The sequence below is a fragment of the Cuculus canorus genome, chromosome 11 (genome assembly GCF_017976375.1).
Source record: "Cuculus canorus isolate bCucCan1 chromosome 11, bCucCan1.pri, whole genome shotgun sequence".
Taxonomy (NCBI): domain Eukaryota; kingdom Metazoa; phylum Chordata; class Aves; order Cuculiformes; family Cuculidae; genus Cuculus; species Cuculus canorus.
In genome coordinates, this window is record NC_071411.1 from 2,156,784 (window position 1) to 2,169,678 (window position 12,895).

General features: G+C 64.2%; 2 protein-coding genes across 3 annotated transcripts; both read left to right on the forward strand.

The window, feature by feature from the left end:
• Window positions 1-379: 379 nt before the first annotated feature.
• Window positions 380-7,352, forward strand: RASSF1 (Ras association domain family member 1). 2 transcript variants are annotated; one of them, XM_054076905.1, is made up of 6 exons: window positions 380-781; window positions 1,913-2,034; window positions 4,841-4,945; window positions 5,023-5,308; window positions 6,299-6,414; window positions 6,522-7,352. In XM_054076905.1, the coding sequence occupies exons 1-6, from the start codon at window positions 403-405 to the stop codon at window positions 6,666-6,668; spliced, it is 1,155 nt and encodes a 384-aa protein (XP_053932880.1). In that variant the 5' UTR covers window positions 380-402; the 3' UTR covers window positions 6,669-7,352. The 2 variants fall into 2 exon arrangements, with proteins under 2 accessions (XP_053932880.1, XP_053932879.1); XM_054076904.1 differs by lacking the exons at window positions 380-781; window positions 1,913-2,034 and adding an exon at window positions 2,083-3,505.
• A 192-nt stretch (window positions 7,353-7,544) lies between these two features.
• Window positions 7,545-12,604, forward strand: TUSC2 (tumor suppressor 2, mitochondrial calcium regulator). The gene is made up of 3 exons (XM_054076907.1): window positions 7,545-7,817; window positions 8,304-8,424; window positions 9,578-12,604. Exons 1-3 carry the CDS (start codon window positions 7,663-7,665, stop codon window positions 9,641-9,643), a joined length of 342 nt encoding a protein of 113 aa, XP_053932882.1. The 5' UTR covers window positions 7,545-7,662; the 3' UTR covers window positions 9,644-12,604.
• Window positions 12,605-12,895: the final 291 nt, after the last annotated feature.

The window sequence follows — 12,895 nt, forward strand, 5'->3', positions numbered from 1 at the left end:
TGTGCCACTGCGCAGCTCCTGTTGTGATGGGATGCCTGAGACACCCAAAACACCCCAAAGCGCTGCAGAAAACCGTGTCAGTGCAGCTGGACCAAATAGGAACGCTTCTCACTCACTGCCAGAGGTTCCTCCACACCCCTTTCCCTTCGGGAAACTGAGGCACGGAGTGAGGCTTGCCCCACTCCTGGCAGAGGTGATGGAGCGAGCAGAGATGCTGGAGCAGGAGCCCCCCCCTTCCCTGGCAGCAGCTCTGGGAGCTTCATTCCTGCCTTGCCGGGCTTGCCAGGACCGGGGGCTGCGGTGGGGACCCGGGGCTGCGACCGGCGCCGGCAGCTGGGTCCAGAAGATGCGATTGGTACCGCGGGCTGCGACCGGGACCGGAAGGTGCGGTCGGACCGGGGGATGCGATCGGGACCCCGTGGCGGCTCCCCCCGCCCCTGCCTCAGTTTCCCCCGCGGTGCCCGGACGGGGCGGCCCCTCCCGGTCCCCGCCCCGGCCCCGGCCCGGTGCCGGCCCCCGCCCCGCCGAGCCATGGAGCTGATCGAGCTGCGGGAGCTGCAGCCGGAGCCTCGCACGGGCCGGGGCCGCCTGGAACGGACCAACGCGCTGCGCATCAGCCCTGCGCGCCGGCCCGGCCCCGGGGCGCTGCCCGACCCGCGGCTCACGGCGGCACCGGGCGCCGGGCACCGCTTCGAGCCGCGGCGGCGCGGGCTCCACACCTGGTGCGACCTCTGCGGGGACTTCGTCTGGGGCGGCGGCAGAAAGAGCCTCCAGTGCCGCCGTGAGTACCGCTCCCTCGGGACAACCGGGCATCCCGGTACCGGGCATCCCCAGCAGGCACAGGGCATCCCCGCGCCAACAACCCCACCGGACACAAGGCATCCTGGTACCTGCCCCCAGGCAGAGGGTGTCCCAGTGCCAACCACCCCCGCCGGGCACTGGGCATCCCAGTACTGGGCATCCCCCGCTGGGTACTGGTCCCCCAGGCACCCCCACTGGGTACTGGGTATCGCACGCCGGGCATTGGGCATTTTAGCACAGGGCTCCCCTGCTGGGTGCTGGGCACACACAGTGGGCACGGGGCGTCCCGGTCACCTGCGCTGTGCAGAAGGCATTCCAGCACTGGCACGGGGATCCTGGCACTGGGCACGGGCATCCGGACACCGGGCACTCATACTGGGTACTGGGCACCTGCACTGGGCGCGGGCATCTCAGTCCTGGTTACCCCCACCAGGCACTAGATATCCCAGAATCATAGAATAGTTTGGGTTGGAAAGGACCTTAAAGCCCACCCTGTTCCACCCCCTGCCATGGGCAAATGGTCACCATATCGGTCCAAGGTTTAGCATCTTGGTCCGGACTGTCTCCTCACAGTCCCTGTGGCTCCAAGCAGAGGCTCTCTGGAGCCGTACCTGACTTCTTGGCAGGGTTGTACCCTTGTGAGCTTACCCAGATCACAGCTCGGCCTCTCTGGCAGCCTGGGGACTTGTAGACTCGTAGAATAGAATCATGGAATGGTTTGGGTTGGAAGAGACCTCAAAGCCCATCCAGTCCCACCCCTGCCATGGGCAGGGACACCTCCCACTGGATCAGGGGCTCCAAGCCCCATCCAACCTGGCCTTGAACCCCTCCAGGGATGGGGCAGCCCCCACTGCTCTGGGCAACCTGGGCCAGGGCCTCCCCACCCTCAGCATGAAGAAATCCCTCCTTATGTCCAGTCTAAATCTGCCCCTCTCCAGTTTACACCCATTGCCCCTCATTCTATCCCTCAAAGCCTCTGTGAACAGCTCGGACGATGGAGGGACGATGGAGGCTGTGCCCCAGTGCTGGGGGGAACCACAAAACCCCACCAGGATTTGGGGTGCCACGGGCTGGGTGGCCCCGCTGACCCCCATCCTGTCCCTGTGCCCAGACTGCAGCTTCACCTGCCACTACCGGTGCCGTGCCCTGGTGCGGCTGGACTGCAGCGGCCCCCCGGGCGCCGGCGACGAGGACGATGGCACCGAGCGGGCGCTGGAGAAGGACACCAACGTGGTAGGACCTGGCCTGGGTCTGCGGGGGAGGCGGTGGGCAGGGGGTGGCTGTGCCATGGTGTGCCCTAAGAGGCCATGTCCTGCCAGGCTGAGCCACACTGCATGGATCCAGGCTGGGCTGTGCTGAGCTGTGCCCAGGCTGGGCTTTGCTGTGCCATGCAGCACTGTGCCAGGCCAGCCCAGGCTGTGCTGAGCCATGCCAGGCTGATCCATGCCAGGCTGTGCCATGCCAGGCAGTGTCAAGCTAAGCAGAGCTGTGCCAAGCCGAGCTGGGCTGGCGTAGGTTGTTCTGTGCCATGCCAGGCTGTGCCAAGCCATAGTTGGCTGGCCTGAGTTGTGCTATAGCATGCCAAGCCAGGCTGGGCTGGGCTGGGCCATCTTGGGCTGTGCCGTGCTGGGCTATGCCTGGTTAGGCTGTGCAGTGTGATGCCAGGCTGTGCTGTGCTGTGCCGTGCCATGCTGGGCTGTGCCGTGCTGTGCCGAGCTATGCCATGTTGTGCTGTGCCAGGCTGGGCTGTACTCTGCCAAGCTGTGCCAGGCCGTGCCGGGCCATGCCAAGCTATGCCATGCTGTACTGTGCCGGGCTGTGCTGTGCCAGGCAGCGCCAGCCCATGCCATGCCGGTCCGTGCCGGGCCATGCCGCTCACTCCGCGCCGCTCCGCCCGGTGCCCGTCGGGGCGGTCTCTCGGCAGCGCCGCCCCCCGCGTCATTCCCGGGCCGGGCGGGGCGAGGCTGCGGGCGGGGCGGCACTGCGGGCGCGCCGGGAGGCTCCGGGCCGGGCCGAGCCGAGCCGGGACAGGGACCGAGGCGGGACCGGGCTGAACCGCGCCGGGACAAGGACTGAGCTGAGCCGGGGCGGGACAGAGCAAAACCGAGCCGGTACCGAGCTGAACCGAGCCGGTACCGAGCTGAACCGGGACAGTGCCGGGCCGAGCCGAGCCGGTACCGTGCAGAACCGGGCCATTACCGAGCTGAACCGAGCCGGCACGGGGCTGACCCGGGCTAGTACCGGGCCGAGCCGGGCCGGTACGGGGCTGAACAGAGCCAGTACGGGGCTCACTCGGGCCGGTACCGAGCTGAACCGAGCCGGCACGGGGCCGAACCGGGCCAGTACCGGGCGGACCCGAGCCGGCACGGGGCTGAACCGGACCAATACCGAGCTGAACCGAGCCGGTACGGGGCCGAACCGAGCCGGTACGGGGCCGAGCCGGGGCAATAGCGGGCCGAGCCGGGCCGGTACCGGGCAGCCCGCGGCCGGCGCGGGTCAGAGCCGGCGCGGGGCCGAGGCGCGGGGCCGGGGGTGCCGGGGCGGCCGTGTGCCCGGGGCGGCGCTGTCGCTGCGGGGCGGCGCGGGGGGCACGGCGGGCAGCACGGCCAGCAGCGGCTACTGCAGCCAGGAGGACTCCGACTCCGAGCCCGAGCTCTTCTACACCGCCCGCACCTCCCTCGGCCGCCGCCCGCGACGCAGGCAGGTCGGTTTCCCGCGCCGTGACGTCATGGGGGAATTTGGTGACGTCATGGGGATGTGGTGACGTCATGTGGGACGCGGTGACGTCATGGGTGCGCACCCCAGGGCTTGGGAGCAGGGAGGGGAGGGTTTGGTGCTGGGGACGTGGTTGCCCCACTGTGGGGAAAGCACGGGGTGAGGCGGTTCTACTGTGGGGCAGGAGTGGGGCGAGTGTGGGGCTGAGCATTGTCCTGCTGTGGGGCGAGTGTGGGGCTGAGCATCATCCTGCTGTGGGGCGAGTGTGGGGTGAGCATCGTCCTGCTGTGGGGCGAGTGTGGGGCCGAGCATTGCCCTGCTGTGGGGCGAGTGTGGGGTGAGCATCATCCTGCTGTGGGGCGAGTGTGGGGTGAGCATCGTCCTGCTGTGGGGCGAGTGTGGGGCTGAGCATCATCCTGCTGTGGGGCGAGTGTGGGGTGAGCATCGTCCTGCTGTGGGGCGAGTGTGGGGCTGAGCATCATCCTGCTGTGGGGCGAGTGTGGGGTGAGCATCGTCCTGCTGTGGGGCGAGTGTGGGGCTGAGCATCATCCTGCTGTGGGGCGAGTGTGGGGTGAGCATCGTCCTGCTGTGGGGCGAGGTGGGGCTGCTGTGGGGCTGCTGAGCCCCTGGGCCGAGCGGGGCGCAGTGGGGTGAGCGGGGCTTTGCCGAGGCTGCAGCAGCTCCCGGGGGGACAGGGGGGTGTCGGGGGGTGCTGTGCACCCTCGCAGCCTCCCCATCCCGCGGGGACCCCGCGGTGTCCGGCAGTGCCGGTGTGCCGGGCGGAGGCTGTCGGGGACCCCCGGCACCGCAGGGACACGTGCAGCTCATCGCCCCCCCCTGTAAACCGCCATTAGTGGGTGCAGCGTCAGGGACGCCGAGCCAGGGTGCTTTGCAGTGGGGTGGCAGGGGTGGGGTGCTCTCCCAGCCCCGGGTGTTCCCACGGGCGCCCATCCCGCTGCGGTGCCAGGCTGGCGGCTGCCGGCGCTCTGCCTCGGGGACGCCTCTCTGATCTGGGGTGCCGCCAAGGGACGCCCAGCGCCGAGGTGTCCTCAGGGTGGGTTCCCACGTCCCTTGGGCCCTGGGAATGGGGACAGGGACTTGGGGGTGGCCGGCGGTGGGGCTGCTGTCCTGCCCGGGGCCGCGATGAGCTCAGCGGTGCTTTCCGGGCACAGCCCAGCTCAGCACCAGCGGGGCTGACGCAACCCCGCGCAACCGCCCGTGCGTGTCAGTGGTGTTTCGGGGCGGGGTGGTGGGACGCCGGCGTGGACAGACGGGTCCCCCCTCCCCGATCACAGCGCCGCTCAGCGCAGCTGCTGTCGTGCAGGATGAGCCCAGTGAGTGGGAGAAGACAGAGCTGGACCAGGAGCAGGTGGAGCAGCGGATCAAGGAGTACAACAGCCAGATCAACAGCAACCTCTTCATGAGCATGGTAGGAGGCCAGCGTGGCCCGGGGGGGTTGTGCTGCCCAGCCCTGGCCCCACTCATCCCCCAACCGGTGTCCCCCAGAACAAGGACGGCTCCTACACCGGGTTCATCAAGGTGCAGCTGAAGCTGGTGCGCCCCGTCTCGGTGCCGGCCACCAAGCGGGCTCCCTCGCTGCGACCGGGACCGCGCGCCCAAGGCGTGAAGCGCCGCACGTCCTTCTACCTGCCCAAGGGCACCGTCAAGCACCTGCACATCCTCTCGCACACCCGCGTCAGCGAGGTCATCGACGCCCTCCTCCGCAAGTTCACCGTCGTCGACAACCCCCGCAAGTTCGCCCTCTTCGAGAGATCCGAGAAGGATGAGCAAGGTAGCACCCCAGGGTGTCCCCGTGGTGGCGGCTTCCCTGTGGCAGTGGAGTCTCCAAGGTGGTGGTGTCCCCTAGTGGTGGCCGTGTCTCCATGGTGGCAGTTTTCCCAGATGGTGGCATTCCCAGGGTGGCAGCATCCCCTCCACTGTGGTTTCTCTGTAGTGGTTGCGTCCCCACAGTGGCAGATTCCCCTGGGTAGCAGATCCCCATGGTGACAGCATCGTCATGACTGTGTGTCCCCATGGTGGTTGTGTCCCTAAAGCGGTAGCTGTGTCCCCGTGGTGGCGATTTCCCCTGAGTGGTGGCATTCCCACAGTGGCAGCATCCCTGCGGCAGTGGTGTCCCCATGGTAGTCGTGTCCCCAAAGCGGTGGCCATGTCCAGGTTTTCCCTGGGCAGTAGTATTCCCAGGGTGGCATCATCCCCATGACAGTGGTGTCCCTGTGGTGGTGGTGTCCCCATGGTGGCAGTTTCCCCTGGGTGGTGGCATTCCCACAGTGGCAGCATCCCTGTGGCAATGGTGTCCCCAAAGCGGTGGCCATGTCCAGGTTTTCCCTGGGCTGTGGTATTCCCAGGGTGGCATCATCCCCATGACAGTGGTGTCCCTATGGTGGTGGTGTCCCCATGGTGGCAGTTTCCCCTGGGTGGTGGCATTCCCACAGTGGCAGCAACCCTGTGACAGTAGTGTCCTCTTCAGCAGTGGTGTCGGCATAGTGGCAGCTTCCCCTGGGCAGCAGATCTCCTTGGTGCCACCATCCTTGTTATGGTGGCGGCCCCCTTGGTGGCAGTGTCCCCAGCCGCTGTGGGGGTGTCCCACATGGCAGTGATGTTCTCCAGGGTGATGTCTCCATAATGGCACATTCCCCGTGGTGGCAGCGTCCCTGTACCAGCAGTGTCCCTCATAGCAGTGATATCCCCATAGTGGCAGTGTCCCCACGGTGGTGATGTCCCCGTGGCGGTGTCCCCCTGTGACGTGTGGCCACTGTTGCAGTGTACCTGCGGAAGCTGGGTGACGATGAGCAGCCTCTGCGGCTGCGGCTGTTGGCCGGCCCCAGCGAGAAGGTCCTCAGCTTTGTCCTGAAGGAGAACGAGACCGGGGAGGTGAATGTGAGTGCGGGGACGGGGAGGGGACCGGCACCCTCACCCCCTGGGGGAGGTGGCCGCGGTGGGGACCCCCCACGTCCCGGTTGCGATGGCAGCCCCTGTGCCCGCAGTGGGATGCCTTCACCTTGCCGGAGCTGCACAACTTCTTGCGCATCCTGCAGCGGGAGGAGGAGGAGCACGTGCGCCAACTGCGCCATCGCTACGCCCGCTGCCGCCAGAAGATGCAGGAGGCGTTGGCCACGCTCACGCCGGGATGACCGCGTCACCCACGTCTGTGGCCAGCCAGCACGTCAGGACCCTCGCCCGCCAGCGCGTGGGGGAACCGGGGAGGGGGGTGGAGAGGGGCACCCCAGCACCCACTGGGTCGTCGCGGCCCACGTGGGGCTGGCCCGGGGACTGGGGGTCCCCGCGAGGAGTGAGTGTCTCCAGGGAGTGTGGGTGTCCCCAAGGGGAGCGAGTGTCCTCGGGGCAAGTGGGTGTCCCTTTGGGGAAGATGGTGTCCTGAGGGGGGAGAGAGTGTCACCCGAAAGTGTGGGTGTCCCCAGTGGGAGCGAGTGTCTCCAGAGAGTGTGGGTGTCCCCAAGGGGAGCGAGTGTCCCTAGGGTGAGTGGGTGTCCCTGGGAGTAAGCCGGTGTCCCTAGGGGAGAGTGTCACCCGGAGATGTGAGTGTCCCCAGGGGGAGCGAGTGTCCCTGGGGAGAACGAGTGTCCCCAAGGGGTGTGGATGTCCCTGAGAGGGAGCAGGTGTCCCTAGGAGGTGTGGGTGTCGCTGGGGGAGTGGTTGTCCCTGGAGGAGCGAGTGTCCTCAGTGTGTGTGGATATCCCTGGGGGGAACGATAGGGTGAGTGTCCCCAGGGGGGTGGGTGTCCCTGGGAGGCTGAGTGTCCCCGGGGGGGAAGGAGGGCGTTGAGCACCAATAAAGGCATCTGGGTGACGAGGCCTGGCCTGCAGCACATCCTTGGTGGCGGGGCTGGGGCCGGGGGGCAGAGGGGGCGCGCGCAGGCAGCGGCGGGGCTCGAACCCGAGGTCACGGTGTTCGGGTGGGGCGGGGGGGAGGAGTCCGCGCCCCGCGCTGCGGTCACGTGATGGGGCACGCACCACCACCCCCGCCCTCCCAGATCACGTGAGAGTGTTGGTGCGCGCCGGAAGTGTCGCTGGCACCGGAAGTGTCGCAAGGGCGGCGGCGCGCAGGGAGGCGCTCGGTTCCGGGCGGCTCCGGGCCGCTGTCTCTTCCGCCGCCCCCGCCGCCGCCATGGGCGCCAGCGGCTCCAAGTCGCGGGGTTTGTGGCCCTTCGCCTCCCCGGCGGCGGGCGGCGGCGGCGGCGCAGAGGGCCCCGGCGGGCAGCAGGCCCTGGCCCGGGCCCGGGCCGCGCGCGCCGCCACCCCCTTCGTCTTCACACGACGCGGGTGAGAGGGCGGGGGGGGGACTCCCCTGTTGGGCCGGTCCAGGCCTGCCCGGGCACCGGCAGCGTGGGGGACGCAGGCCCGGGGCTTCTGCGGGGCCCAGGGAAGCAGCCTCCTCGCAAGGGTCGCGGTGCCAGATCCTGCTCCATCGCCCGCCTACCCCTTGTCTTATTGTCCATCTCTGTCCCAGCGTCTTGCACTGCCCCAGCGCCCACCCTCCCTTACCCCATCACCCCTGCCCCAGTGCCTGACCCGGCGTCATAGCCCTCCGCTGCGCTGCCCTATTGCCTGTCCCTCCCTCATAGCCCTCCGCTGCGCTGCCCTATTGCCTGTCCCTGCCTCATAGCCCTCCCCTTACCTGCCCCAGCACCCTCCCCTGCCTGAGTGCCTTCCCTCCACTGTCCCATCACCCTCCCCTGCCCTACGCACATGAAGCCAGCAGCTTGTTGGCAGACTCTTACCCACCCACTTCCCCATTCCTACCGGCAGGTCAATGTATTATGATGAGGATGGGGATCTTGCCCACGAGTTCTACGAAGAGACAATCGTTACCAAGAATGGGAGAAAGCGCGCCAAGCTGAAGAGGATCCACAAGAACCTGATACCTCAGGTACTGTAGGGAGGGGAAAGTGGGTGCCAAAGTGTCATAGAGACAGCTTTGCAGGAGCTCCTGCGCCTGGGCCTTCTCCCTGAGGGCATCACCTTGCTGGGAAGGACATGCACACGTTGCACCTGGCTGTTCAGTAGTGACAATAGTGTTGACAGTGATATGTTTTGCACCTCAGTGGTGCTCAGGATTTAGTCTCCTCTTGAAATAAGCACCTGGGATGAAGCCAAGCTGGGGCTAGGACACCGACTGAGGGTGTCGGTGCATTAGGAGTACAGCCTTCACATCATGAGGCTTCTGGGGGAATAAATGGAGAAAAGGGAGAATCAAACCAGGCTGGGAAGAGACCCTGCAGGAGTATTTCCTAAGTAAGCAGACAGACTGCGCGGTAGCGAGCTCTTGGGGTGAGCTGTTGATGTGCTCCGAGGGGTGAGCGGCTCCTCTGAGATCTGCGTGGGCAGTTGTGGGGGAAAGGATTTAGTGCTGCTCCTTGGGCTGACGTTCTCGCAGAGGTGGGCTTTGCCTAGGGGACTCACTCCTTGTCCATGTGGGTTGGTGCTCAGCTGGAAGGCTCAGCTCTGCCAGAGAGAGCAGGCCTGAGCCTCCACTCCCTCCTCTGTCCTTGGCCCTTTTTCTGCCAGTGCGTCCTCCGGGTGTTGTAACAGGAGAAGGCTTGGACGGAGCATGGGAAAGGAGCCTGTAGCTGGGGTGAGGGAGCGTGCATTCAGCAGACTCTCCTCTGGATAGAAAGCTGCTTTTCTTGCGTGCCAGCTGCCCTGGCTGCTTTCTCTCAGAGAACTCTTTTCATTCTTTTAAATCCCATGAATGAAAGGTGCCGGATGAAAAGCCCAGACAGCCAATATCTGCCAGTCACGCACCAGCTGCTGCACGGGCAGTGCCTGGCAGAGCAGCTCCCTCCTTTCTCTCTCCACTGAGCTCCAAACCCGCCATGTGTGGCAGCCAGCCATGCTGCCCTTGGCTCTCCAGGGATGTGTTCAAAGGGCAAAGCACTTTCGCTGGGTGTGCCTGGTGTCATGGCAGCTTTACAGACTCCTGTCCCTCAGGGGCATGGTGTGCTCTGTCATACGGGGTCACTCACAGGGCTTGGGGCTGTTGTTTGGTGGTATCTTGCTCACCACTCTGGCTTATCCCACAGGGCATAGTGAAACTGGAGCACCCTCGCATTCATGTGGATTTCCCGGTGATCATCTGTGAGGTGTGAGCCGAAGGACATTGCTGCCCGCAGGCGGGAGGCCCTGCCCCACCGCCCCCAGCCTCACCAGGCAAGGCTGCATCGTGTTCCTACCCGAGGAGGACTCCGGGCGTGCGGCAGGACAGCGGCTCTCCCCTCGCCCGGAGGTGAGGCAGGACAGATGGAGCAGGCCACGCTGGGCTTGGCTAGCGCTCCTTGCAGGAGATGGGTGACCTTGTGCAATGACTGCTTAAAAACACCCTCGCTTGAGTCAGAAGACTAAAATACCTTTTGTAGCCTCTAGCCAACATTTGGTGGGTAACTGGAACTGCAAAAGAGCTGCTGTATGTGAGCTGTTGAAGGGAGAGCGAGCCTGCACTTCTCACCAGACAAAATCCCCTGCTTCTCAGGTATGCGGCCCAGGGAGAGCCAGGGCACGGGAACGCGCTGCCCAGTGCCCTGCGTCCCTCGGACCCGGTGATCAGACGGCCAGTGCTGCAGCGTGCTGCTTGACGTGGGTGTGATGTGATGCTCTCTGGGGTGGGTCTGTCGATGGAGGATGGAGGCCGAGGGGTGGCCGGTCTCAAAGCACATCTGGCTGGCTGCTGCACTCCTCTTGGGAAGGGAACAGAGATCGGATGCCACTATCTTGGACCTCGGTCGCTTCCCCCTCTGCATTTCCCTGCTTATGCCAGCTCTCGGGAGGTCGTCTTCACTGCTGCCTGCAGTCCCTCTGCCCACGGGAGATCTCTGTGGTCCGTGGCCGCTGCTGGCGGCAGCGAGGTCCCCAGCGCTGCAGCGGGCTTGCCTCCCCCGTTAGCGGGCTGGCTCCTGCACCATCCCTTGCCCGCTGTGGGGCCTGGCTGCCAGGCAAGGTGTCTGCTCATAACATCCTCGCTCCCTGCTCTCATCTTGAACGTACCTCCTGGTGGGGTGGGCCTTGACAGAGCCAAACAGGAAGGAAATCTTTTCTTCCCTCCCTGTCCTCTGAAAACAATCGGTCGGTGTGCCTGCCCCGGCTTGGAAATCTCCCTGGCTATGTGAACTACGGTTCCTCCCGCTTCCCAGCTGGCGGCAGGAGGAGAAACGCAATGCACTTTAAAGGGAGGCTTTCTGCTCTGTCTTGAAAGGTCCTGCTCTTTTCTCCTCTTTCCTCCTGCTCGAGAAGGTTGGGGTCACCCTGGCAGCACTGAAAAACCTCTCACCCCTGTGTGCGGCCCTGGGGTGCCGAGTCAGCTGCTGCAGAGCTGGGAAAAGATGTGACTGACACTGCCTCTCGCCAGCTCTGGGAGCCACTGCCTCCTTGCTCAGCTTCCCTGGACCGTCCGTGGGGCAGTGAGCACAGCTTTAAACTGGGTCAGAGTCTGCTCCCCACAGCAGCCGGCTCAGCTTTCCTCCTCTTTCGTTCCAGAACTTATTTACTTTCTAAGCACTTCAGACGTTCGCTACCTCGATTTTTAATTTAAGCTGCTGGCACTTGGCTGCCAGCCCTGTCGACATCTATGTTGGATGTATCCATCCCCACGCCCGCTGAAGGCCGCCCGGGCGCGGGGCCACATTCCCGGCCTCTGGGAGATAACAGCGGCGTGGCTGTTGCCGTCTTCCTGTCACCACCTCTTCCCTCCGCATCCCCACACCCGCTGTTCCCTTTGACAGAAGCAAGCACGGAGGGTGAAGCATAGAGGGTGAAACGGATGTGCTGGCTGCCGCCGGGCAGGGAAGCGGGAGGGCAGGGCTCTGCCGGCAAGCTCGTCTACACTGTGATGCTGAGTGCTTCTTTCGACATCTTTTGTTCTCCTGCTTGCTTGAAAGAGTCTTGTCTTAAAACAATCCCCCCACTGAAGTGTTTCTTATTCACACACCACCTGCTCTCGAGTCTCTCCTGAGCTGGATCTCCCTGGGAAGGGCATCGCTCGGGCTCTGACGGAGACCAGGAGCTGCTGTCCTCAGGAAGAGGAGAGAAAGCTGTGGCTGGGGCTGTCCCGAGTGTGTGGGAAGCTGCACTGAACCCACCTTGGGTACGGAAGAAGGCAGAGGAGGATTGAGGAGGGGGCCAGTGCCGTTTGCTTGCCCCAATGGGAGCCCCTCACCTGGCTACCCGCCAAAATCCGGCTGACAAGGCAGAGCCCGAACCCTGGGAGAGAAAAGACCAAGACCAGCTTAGCGACGATGCTTTTGTCCTCCCTGACAGGCTGCCCACCCTTCCCCCAGCGCATCAAACATGCTTCTCCCTATAAAAACACGCCTTCTCCCTTCCCACCGTGTCACCGGAGTGGCAGCAAACCTCCGCAGGCTGCCAACAAGCCGCGTCCTGCCTCACTTCTTCCCAGGCTGATCCCGGAGCAGCCAGCCCCCCAGCCCCCTCCCCTCCACCGGCCCCCAGCCCTCCTGTGGGAGCAGGGCCTTGGGAGGACCTGGAGGGATCTTAAAAATGTGAAGGTCGCTGTAAATAGTATTTGTGTCCACTGTGGTGTTGGAGCAAGCAAAAAAAAAAAGGAAAGTTTTCCTTGTGTTTTGGGTTTTTTTTACACTTTCTGTGCGATGTTGTGCTTTCCCATATGGGTGTGTAGCCGAACCGTATTCACTGACACTAGGCTCCTTGCTCCTCTAGTGTGTGGGTAGGACCCGTGGGGCTGGGGAAACGTACACTATTTATGGTCCTTCCTCCCAGCGCACCTCTCCACTTTTGTTAAATTTCAATAAAATTATTTGTAGAGCCTGCAAGTCCGTGAGCTGCGTTCCTGGGGAAGGTGAGCGGCCATGCCTGGAGCAGGGAAAGGTGTTGGCGAATCGAGGGGAGGTGGGCTTTGCTGTGCCAGGCTTTCTTCTACCAAAGGGAAGGTGGGCTTTGCTGTGCCAGGCTGTTTCCTACTGGTACTTTGTTTTTTGGAATGGAGATGTTTGTGCACATGTAGCTGAACTGGTGGTAAAGGAGGTGTGAGCCATAGTTGTTTCCAGGTGCTCAAGTTTGGGACGTGATGCTGGCGGGAGCTTGTAGTGTTGTCGGGCTGTGGCGTCCTTTAAATATAAATCAAAATTGTGTTTATGTAAATCTATGTAATTTTCTTGTTCAGGTCAGTAGGGTTGGAGCTCAGGTGGCAGCAGGGGATCCGTGTGTCACAGGCAGCCCAGCCTCAAGCCGATCTCTTCCCATCCCTCCACCCAAGCTTCGCAGCAGGGGGCAAAGATCCGCCTGTCCGCTCCTTCGTCGCTCTCCCTGCCAAATCAGTGCCTCATTAATCACCGCAGCCTGACGATTTTCTCAAACCCGGCATGACCACA